This window comes from Geospiza fortis, unplaced genomic scaffold (assembly GCF_000277835.1).
Source record: "Geospiza fortis unplaced genomic scaffold, GeoFor_1.0 scaffold744, whole genome shotgun sequence".
In the NCBI taxonomy this organism is placed as follows: domain Eukaryota; kingdom Metazoa; phylum Chordata; class Aves; order Passeriformes; family Thraupidae; genus Geospiza; species Geospiza fortis.
Genome location: NW_005054617.1, coordinates 100,128 through 110,645, shown reverse-complemented (window position 1 = coordinate 110,645; position 10,518 = coordinate 100,128). Strand labels below are relative to the sequence as shown.

The 10,518-nt window shown below is 44.6% G+C and overlaps 1 protein-coding gene across 1 annotated transcript in view; it reads left to right on the top strand.

Moving 5' to 3' along the window:
• ATP7A (ATPase copper transporting alpha) overlaps positions 1 to 9,931 on the top strand; it is a 26,932-nt gene extending 17,001 nt beyond the window's left edge. The window contains exons 15-22 of the mRNA XM_005430302.2: positions 241 to 423; positions 1,352 to 1,565; positions 2,234 to 2,380; positions 2,813 to 2,955; positions 3,262 to 3,465; positions 3,991 to 4,108; positions 5,055 to 5,157; positions 6,569 to 9,931. Of these exons, the coding sequence (XP_005430359.1) occupies positions 241 to 423; positions 1,352 to 1,565; positions 2,234 to 2,380; positions 2,813 to 2,955; positions 3,262 to 3,465; positions 3,991 to 4,108; positions 5,055 to 5,157; positions 6,569 to 6,845 (1,389 nt within the window). The 3' untranslated portion in view covers positions 6,846 to 9,931. The remainder of the gene's footprint in view (positions 1 to 240; positions 424 to 1,351; positions 1,566 to 2,233; positions 2,381 to 2,812; positions 2,956 to 3,261; positions 3,466 to 3,990; positions 4,109 to 5,054; positions 5,158 to 6,568) is intronic.
• The last annotated feature ends 587 nt before the right edge of the window (positions 9,932 to 10,518 follow it).

The following is a 10,518-nucleotide window of genomic DNA, read 5'->3' as shown; positions in this document are numbered from 1 at the left end:
GTTTCCAGTCTTTTGCTTTGGTCTGTGTAGGATCTTATGGGCTGGGGTCCATTGCTAGCCAGAGTTAGACCCCAACAGCCCATCCCAGACACGGTCCTACAGTCCTGGTGGGTCCTGTCCAGCTCAGGGTGTTCCCTGTTAGGTGATGGCTCTGTGTTCAGAGTTAAAGTGGGTGCTTTTCCAAGGAATCTGCACCTCCATGCTGGGTTCATTGAGTGAAATCTTCCTACTTTCCTGCAGGTGAAGGTGGTTGTGTTTGACAAAACGGGGACCATCACCCACGGCACTCCAGAGGTGATGCAGGTGAAGTTCCTGGTGGAGGGGAACCTCCTCCCTCGTCACAAAATGCTGGCAATCGTGGGGACAGCAGAGAGCAGCAGCGAGCACCCCCTGGGAGCTGCCATCACCAAGTACTGCAAGAAGGTACTAGAGGGGCTCCCACACACAGCCTGCTCTCCCTGTGCAAGAACCTCCCTGGCAGGACTTCCCAATAGCACAAGACTGTTCATGCAGGTTAAGTAGTTGCTGTGTCTCAGAATCTCTGCTGGCCAGAGTGACCCTGAGATGCATTAGAAAGTCTCTTTTCCCAGCCTGGCAGTCAAAGATGGAATCAGGATTTTTCTGTTCTCATTCTCAAGATTGTTTATTGTTTCTTATCTATAACATTCTTTCTCTGGCCTGCCGAGGTCTGTCCAGCAGGTCAGACAGAGGCACACTGGCCACCCTCAGGGCAGTGTTATCTTTTTATACTAAAAACTCTGTGTACATTATTTACAATAACTTCCCAATACCTATCACCTATGTTGGACAGTGAGCTCCTACCATAAACCAATCCAAAAGTGCCAGCATCACCCAGAACATGGAGGCTAGGAAGAAGAAAGAAGAAGGACAGGGTACACCCAAATTCCTCCATCTTGGGACCCCGAGCCCCCATTCTAAAAACCCCAAAAATATACTTTTCACCCCGTGACAAGCTAACTATTATTCAGCTTAAACTCTCTTGACTTGTAATTCTTCATATAAAGGTGGTAATTTGCTCCATGGGTCAAAATCAAAGGCACAGGGGTCTTGGGCTCTGTGCCAAGGTCTTTGAGCCCCCTGGCAGGGGCTTGAGCCATCCAGGGCAGCCAGAGGGATGTCCTGGGTTCCGACAGCTGTGTTTAATTGGGAAAGCTGAAAATTGTGGAGCCACATAAATCACACCGTATTAGAGGCACCATTCAGACCTAGATTTTGATGATTATTTCACTCCTCCTCTTTGTTGAACTGCATTTTAATTTTGTGGGCTTTATAATTGCATCGTGCTTTTCTGTATTTAAAAACTTCATCAGTTTCCATCCTTTTTTTCTAGGAGCTGAACTCAGAAACCCTTGGGACATGTACAGATTTTCAAGTAGTTCCTGGCTGTGGCATTAGTTGCAAAGTCACCAATATTGAAGCATTACTCTACAGGAAAAACAGAATGGTTGAAGAAAACAATGTTAAAAATGTGACACTTGTGAAAATTGAGGAGAATGCAGACGAATCAGTGCACCCTCCTTTGATCATTGATGCTGAACTGCCAAGTAAGTTAATTCTGGGTTTGAGAATAAAATGGGCAATTTTTGTTTCTGTGTCTTTAGGATCCTTAGGAATGTGGTCATTTATTTCCACCTTGCAGAACTGGGCTGACATCAAGGCACACATTAATTAGTTGCTCATCAGTTTATTTCGTGCTCACACATCACTCAGAACATTTAAGTTAAATACAATTTCAAGTTACACGTTGAATATGGGACTGGAAAATCAGACAGGAGTTGTCTGTCAGCTCTCTTTGGCTTTACTTTGCTTCATCCCAAGTTACCATTTACTAGCCAAAATTATGTGTATTTGCATAACTGGTTAGTTTTCACTTGAGAACAGCTCACTGTTAGGTCTTTCAACTCCACTGGGCTGTTCATAGAAATCAAAAGCACTGAGAAGGTGTCTTGGTCCTTTACTGTCCTTTTTCCTGTGGTTTTTGGCCCTCTGACATGGGCTGACTCCCCAGGACCTAAGAAACGTTGGTGTCTCTCTTGTGAAGATCACGTGAAGAGATGGCAGGGCAGAAAGTTTTGAGGAATTCTTTATTTCTGTTTGGATTCCCTGCAGTGCTGTTCCAGTCCCCACTGGGAGAGCCTGGCTGGGATGAGCTGCAGGGAAGCTCCCTGGTTATCCACATGATTGTTTTCCACATTGTGTTTCCTTCCTTCAGCTACTGTGACCTCTCAGAAATACTCAGTTCTCATTGGGAACAGGGAATGGATGACCAGGAATGGCCTTGTGGTGAGAAATGAGGTGGACAAAGCCATGATGGAACATGAGCGGAGAGGCCGCACGGCTGTCCTTGCAGCTGTGGATGGTGAGTTCAGGGCTCCTGCTGTGTTCAGCCACTAAATATCACATAAAACATGACATAAATAGAGATTAATAAGTAGTGATGTCATAGCAGCTACAGCTGCAGCAGAGTAATGGGATGAAAAGAGATAATTAATCAGTTTTACTGCACTTTCTTGTGGGAAAGGCTCTTCCTGCATTTCTTAGCTGACAGGACCGTTGGGCATAATACAGTGCAAAGACTTCAAAGAAAGCAAAAGGGGAAAAAGGAGAGAAAAAATGAATTTTTATTTTTTTGTGGTTGGATAGTCCATATTCTATCTTGCTGCCTTAATACCTCTTATCATCTCACTTTTTACTGTCAGTATGAAGTGGTTCTGGAACTGGACTTACTGGGGGAAGTTAGTTTTTCTAAATTGATAAAGATCTTCATTACAAACACTTTTTCTGTTTTCAGGAGTGCTCTGTGGCTTGATAGCTATTGCAGATACAGTGAAGCCAGAGGCTGAGCTGGCAGTGTACACTTTGAAGAGCATGGGCTTAGAAGTTGTCCTCATGACTGGTGACAACAGCAAAACAGCCCGGTCCATCGCCTCCCAGGTGGGCTGGGGGCCTGGGGCTGCTTTCTGCAGGAAGGGTGGTGTGGCATGTTCATATTGCTGGTGGCTGCTCTGCTGTGAAAGATGGTAGTTTTAAAAACATTTGGACTCGAGATTGCAAGAAGTTTTTGAATGGAAGTAACATCAACTGTAAATTCAGAGCTGTTTTCATATTGTGAGCTGGGTTTGCACTTTAGCTCATGAGTGATGAAATGGGTTTCACTCTTCCCGGCCACATCATTCCAGGCAGGAGCTTTGAGAGCTGCTGGAAAAGCTGTGTCCTCTCTCTCTCTCTCTCTCTGTTCAGGTTGGCATCACCAAAGTGTTTGCAGAGGTTCTCCCCTCGCACAAAGTGGCCAAAGTGAAGCAGCTGCAGGATGAAGGGAAGCGTGTGGCCATGGTTGGAGATGGGATCAATGATTCCCCAGCCCTGGCCATGGCCAGCGTGGGCATTGCCATCGGCACGGGCACGGATGTGGCCATCGAGGCCGCTGATGTGGTTCTCATCAGGGTAAGAAATCAAAGTTAAAGGTAGGAGGGGTCAGAAGGCCCAGGGTGTTTTGGGTGATGCAGGGGTGCACAGTCTCCATCAGCTGGAGAACTGGAGCAGAGATTGTCTTCACTGTGTTTAGTGCAGTGATTATCCCATGAAAGAAACTTCCACATTTTCTGGGTACTGCACATTTTGAGGTAATGAAAGTTTGAGAGTGGCAAAGGAAGACAAAGTGACCTGTCCTTTGGCAAACATAAATTACATTTGGGTAACTCACCATGGCACCTCCAGGGTTACCAGCACTTCTTCCTACACATCAGCTGCTCCCTGGCAGGCTGTGGTCAGTGTTTGGAGCTGTCCTGGGAGGGGCTGTGGACATTACTGGGATTGTGATGGATTGGCCTGAGCAGAGCAGCCTCCAGAGGGCTCACTGTGCTTAGCCTGTTCCATCCAGTGCACTGTAGTGAGCTGTAACGCATCTGAAGACACCACCTGTGTGCTTTCTGTCTCTCTGAGTGCTCCAGTGAACATTTTCACTTGCAGGATGACCTGATGGATGTGGTAGCAAGCATAGATTTGTCCAGGAAAACTGTGAAGAGGATCCGGATCAACTTTGTCTTTGCTCTAATTTATAATCTCATTGGAGTTCCCATAGCTGCAGGTGTGTGAGTAGTGCCTGCACTAACTGGATTGGGCTCAGTGAGTAGAAGATTGCAGTGATTTACTTTGGGTGGGAGAGTTTCCATTGTCTTTATTTCTGGCTGTCAGTAAGGGCAGAGTTCTCTGCCTGGGGACGTTGCAGTGGAGTATCTGTGATGATACCTTAAATTTTAGCTTTTATATTTTTCAGATTTTGTGCTGTTTTAGTGTGGAGTTCTGAACTTCATATTGAGTATTGGTGAGCTCTCTTCACAGAGTAGGGAGACAAAACAATTCCTTCTCTTGCTGGGGACCAGCTAGATACTGATACAAATCTCAGGCCCCAAAAGCATTAACAACAGTGAATTGCAGAGAGAAAAACAAGGAGGATGGGACTTCATAACCTAAAGCTGTAACTGGACAATGAACTCCAATATGCAAATGGACCAGAACTTATAAAAGTGAGAGACCCCGTGACCAGTTGGGGATTTTTGTGACCATTTTGGTTCATCTTGGGTGTAGCCCTGGCGGGGCTCTTGTGCTGCCCGAGGTGGATCCATTGAGGCCTTTTAATAAATCCCTGCTTTATTCTTTACCTCTGCCCAGCCTCTGTTCTAGCTCAGCCTTCTCAAGGCATCAGTGAGCTGTCCTCCTCCCACACTATGGATGTGCTCAGCACATCAGAATAGCTTCAAGATAAAAGGTTTGTTGGAAGAGCCTGATCCTGTGAACAAACAGTTTTATTGCAGGGTGGGCAGGACATGCCACCTCTGAGTTTCAGGCTGAGGTTCTAGTTGGGATAAACCACAAATCCTTATATATTAAATATTGGTCATTTAAACTAAAATCCCATTTACTAACACATTAAAAAACAAGTATAACTGGACAGTCTGTGTGAAATTGTATCTATTAATATATGAATAATGCAGTGTTCCTGCTCTGAACTTACTGCTGATGTAATTTTCTAGGTGTCTTCCTGCCCATTGGTTTGGTTCTGCAGCCCTGGATGGGATCTGCAGCCATGGCTGCCTCCTCAGTCTCTGTTGTGCTTTCTTCTTTGCTCTTAAAGATGTGAGTAGGAACAGTCTTGTGGTTTGTAACTTGGATTTGAAGCTCAGGTCTTTCATTTGGAGAGACAGAAAATAAATGTGGGACTGTGAGAGATTTTGAAGGCTTTTGAAGAGCAGTTCACAAGTCTGTGTTAAGAAGACAGCAGTGTTTAGAAATGTAATTTCTAATGGGAAGAGATGTACAAACCAGAAGAGTTCAGAATGGGAAATTCCTTAATTATTGTATTTGTGGGGTGCCCCGTGGCAGGAAGGAATAATGAATCTGACTCCATATTCTTAGAAGGCTAATTTATTATTTTATGATACTATATTATATTAAAGAATACTGTACTAAACAATACAGAAAGGATACTTACAGAAGGCTAAAAAGATAATAATGAAAACTCGTGACTCTTTCCAGAGCCCCAACACAACTTGGCCCTGATTGTCAAATAATTCAAAATTGTCAATAAGTCAAAGCAATTCACATGAAACCAATGAAACAATCTCCAAACACGTGTGAGCACAACACAAGAGAAGCAAATGAAATGATAATTTGTTTTCCTCTTTCTCTGAGGCTTCTCAGCTTCCCAGGAGAAAATCCTGGGCAAAGAGATTTTTCAGAAAATATGACTGTGACACTTAATGGCCTTTGTGTGTTTGTGAGAGATCTTGTTGGTCAAATTATATATGCCTCTGACTTGTGCATAATCAGTTCATATTTCAGTGTAGTTCAGCTTCAGAGGTATTGATATATTATTGGAATAATTACCAATATAGCCAGATGGGATGTGCCTGAGCTTGTATGATCCTTGCTGCTTGACCAAACAGCAGCACTGTGGTGTTTCACCCCAGAGACACCCTTGGCTAGCTGGATGTGTGGTGTTTCACCCCAGAGACACTTTTGGCTAGCTGGATGTGTGGTGTTTTCACCCCAGAGACACCCTTGGCTAGCTGGATGCTGCAGCTGAGCACATGGAGACAATTCCAGGCATGCAGGAGCTCAGGTTTACATCTGGTGGAGAAGGCTTTAAGGTGATGGTGAAGGAAAGGAGTCAGTTCTGATGGAGGGTTTGGATCCACAGCTTTATTCTGGCCCACAGGCCTCTGAATGCAGCAACAGCTCCAACAGAACTCCCTGACTGTGTGGTTGCTGTTCCTTTGAACCCCAGGGAGAGGGGGAGGGAAGGGGTAGGGATCCCACCAACCAGGTACATCTTAAGGGACACAGGACACCTGGATGGCCCAGTGTCCCTCCAGGGGTAGGGCATCTTTTGAATTCTGCCAAACACTTGAGGCCCTTCTGGAATGCCAGGACGGACAGACAGGCAGGGGGCAAGGGAGGGGAAAGGAGAGGTGACTGACACACCTGGCAGGGAATTATCAGGGAGGGATCCGAATGCAGCAATATATTTTGGTTTTTCCTTCCCTAGGTACCAGAAGCCGAGCTCTGAGAAGCTGGAGTTCCGTGCCCGTGGCCAGCTGAGGCACAAGAGCCCGTCAGAGATCAGCGTGCACGTGGGGATCGAGGAGAGCGGGGCTGGCTCCCCCAAGCTGAGCCTGATGGATCGAATCATCACCTACAGCAGGGCCTCCATCAACTCCCTGCTCTCAGACAAGCGCTCTGTGAACAGCATCGTCCTCAGCGAGCCAGACAAGCACTCGCTGCTGGTGGGGGACTTTGGGGAAGATGATGACACAGCCTTATGAAAGACTCGCTCCTCCCACCCCACTGAGGCAAAACAAAAATACCCTGAAGCAAAAAACACAACCAAAACAGCTCTCGTGAGGTCTGTGCATGTCCTGATCCTTGTGGAGGTCTTCTGGATGCATTTCTTCTCAGTGTAGAGGTAGTTTTTGCAGTGACTTTCCAGAGTCTTTTGTGGTTTTTAATCTAGACTTACCAAAAATATCTGGTGCAGGGCTGTTGATGCTCACAAACAGGGCTGTGTTCCCATTCCATGGAGCTTGCAGTATAGCATTTATTTTGGCAAATTGTCAAAATACAATTAAGGAAACTAAGAAAGCAGAAACTGATTTCCCAGCCTTATACCAGGCTATTTTATGCATAGTGGAGTTCAGTACTGTGTGAAAAAATTGTGAATTTGCATCTGCAAAATCCTGAAGGTTCTGTTTGCAGAGAGATGTGCCTTACTTCAGAACCCTCTCACTCCCACAGCCTGCCTTCTGCCAGAAATGGGTCCTCTCAAATGCCTCTTCTTGTTGTCAACATCTGGTTCCAGCTTTTCACACTCCAGGCTTCAAATCATCTCCATGGGATCCAGATTCCTGTGTGGCAGCAAACAGGGAGGTTTGGGGCCATCCCCACACTGAGCTCTGCACGTCCTGCCCTCTGACTCTCTGCCTTCATGAAGGTTTGGGGTTGGGAGGTTTGCTCATTCCCAACCTCTCCTAAGCCAAAAACTCCTGCAACACCTGAATGCAATATCAGTGTGAGGTGGTTTTAGTCAAAGTGTTCAGCTTTAGGAAGGAGCAGTGCTCACCACCAGGATCTACTGGCACTACTCCAATGAACCAGGGGAGTTTGTCACAGACTGCCTTTAAAGTCTTTACAGTTCAGGCTTTGCTTGTGAAGTGTCTGTATTCCAGGAATGGCCCAGCATCACTGCATTGGTTGATCCAAACCCCCTCTGCTTGTTCTGTGCAGATCCAGGCATTGTGAATTCAGACAGTTGTCATTTGTTGCTGAACTGCAATATCAAAATGCAGCTCTTGATCATTAAATTATTGATATCAAAAATATCCTCAGTGAGAAAGAGAGGCTCATCAGCAGTGGCTGTTACCTGTTTGTTACTCACTGAACCATGCTGTCCCCACCCTCTGCTGAGGCAGTCATTGGTAGGAATTGCTGCGTTCAATAATGTTGAATTTCATAATGAAGTGCAGTCCATGATGTGAATGTGTACCAGTTGTGCTTATAGAGAAGAAATACTCAGTTTGATGAAGACAAAGAGATTCTCTTTAATGTTCTGCTTTTTAACTCAAAGCCTGATGTCAGGGCATAGATTGTGTATGTAAAAAGTCCTGAGTAAACAGCTCTTGCATTTTATCTGAGAACCACCAGAAAAATCCTGTTGTGTGAGAGCAGAAGAGCTGTGCTGGGGGATGTGTTGTGAGGAAATCAGGGTACCTGTATTGCAGTGAGGGGAGCAGTATCATGTGCTGCTGGTTCAAGAAAAAAAAAAACTTTTGTAGCAGGATTTGGGTTCTTAATATCTCTACGTGAGTACAGAGTATTTTTATAAATTGGATTACACTTGTATGTAATATGTGGTGTTGTTACATGCTGAGATCTATCACTGCACAGCCATTCCATGAGGTTTTGTTCTCAGTTTGCAGCAGCAGAACTGTTTTTACAAAGCAGATCCTTACCCAAAGCTGTTTGATCGTGTGAGGATGGGTTTTAGCGCTTCACAATCACGCAAAAATTTCAGTTGTCCTGTTTATCCACTCTCCTTCTCTGTGTTCCTGGCATGGCTGTGCAGGTGCAAGGGAGGTATTTCCATATTTCTGTCTGTGCTGTGCGTGGTCTCGGCCACTCCTTCAGGTGGGAGTTTCAGTGCTGGCTGGGGAGTGGATGGCTTGGAAATGCCACATTCACCTCCCACTGAATTACCCACAGGGAGGTAATTCAGGGTTGAATTCCTGGTTAGTAAATAAAGCAGCATTAAGAACTTGTTCAACAATTTCCAGGTATATTTTTAGAGCACTTTCCTTTCATTGTCCAAATGCTGTGTAGGTTGAATGTTTACAGTTTTACCTCCAACTTTTTTCCAACACAGGTGTTTTTTCTAGGCTTTATCATTTTCTGTGAAACTCAGTGTTTAATCCAGGTACAGCAAAATAAGGCTCTTTTTCCAAACCAGGACACTTAAAGAGGTGCAGGATGATTATCAGGCAGTAAGGAACAGCAGCTGCTGGCTGGGAGGGATGTGAGAGCAGCTTGTAGGGACAGCCAGAGGATCAGGCTCTGGGGAGAGGAGATAACTGAGCCCAAGGCAGGGTGAGGGCCAGGTGGTTGTGATAAACTCAGATTTTTTGAAAGCAGGTTCTCTGTCCAGCACTCCCCAAGGGTGAGGTAATGACTTCTAGGATGCTTATCTTGAGATTAAAATATTACAAAAGGTGCTTTACGTTGAAGAACCAAAATCCCTTTCTGTTTGAATGTACAGTGCAAGTGGAATCATGTGTGGGAGCTCAGTGTTTTCCCAAATGTAAATGTTTTAATGTGTAAATAGGTTGCTTCTGTTGGAGACAGTTTGGATTCAGAAATTTAAACTATCACGTGGAAACACTCAGTTACAAACAATATTGTATTACTCCTTTGTCTATTTTATTGTTTTCCGTGTCTAGCTATTTATAAACCTGTGCTCTATTTAATAAAAAAATACATGTGCTCCAGGCTTTAAAAGTTACTCTTTGAATCTTACCAAATTTACTTTTAAAAGACTTTAAAACACTTGAAATTTTATACAAAAAAAAAAAGTGAAGTTGCCAGAACACAATGTAAGCAAGAACACACTTTTATTTATTCAAAACTATGCTTATTTTTTGCTTAGAACTTCCAACAAAATGTTTTAAACTGGAAAACTTTTGTTATTCAGTTTTAGGGATGAAGAATGGAGAAATGAATGCTGTTTGGAATGTTCATGTAGGGCTGTTACAGTTCTTTGCATCTCAGAACATGTTTTCTCATGTTTCCTATTCTTTTAAGACTGTGCCTCCATCATTCTAATGGCAATTATAAACTCTGTAATAAAAATGTAGCATCCAAAGCCTGGTTTAAAGCATGTTCTTTCATCTCCTTTAAATATCTATAACTGTGTCAGCAAAAGGCCAAGGATTGGTGTTTAGGTGTAGTTCCAGCTCTGCTAAACACAGTCTTGAGCAAACACAGAGCCTGTAGAGCTGGGGGCAAGTGGGGCTGGTGAAAGTTGGGAAATTGTGGAATAATCTCGTGTAGGAGCATCCCTGTGTTAGCAAATGGGGGAAGAGCAGAGGCTGCTGGAGCTCACACAGAACCTGTCCCAGCAGAGCCCAGGACTGAGGTTTGTAACATCTCCAACCCTTTGGGCAGCAGTTGCCAGGGGTCACTCACCCTTACAGTAAAAAAGGGGTTTCTTGTGTTAGGATGAAATTTCCCCTGTTTTGGTTTGTGCCAATTAACCCTTGTTCTGTCACTGGTTTTACTGAGCAAGTCCAGTTCAAGTCGTATCCAAGTGTTTCCAGGATGAAGAATTTTGCTTCTCCTTAAGATCCAACCCTGTAATTTCATCCTCTTAGACTGTCTCAGGCCTAGTATGCCCCATCAGGTGTGGAAACCCACAATTTTAGCACTGGTTTGGAAAATGCAGGTTTGTTG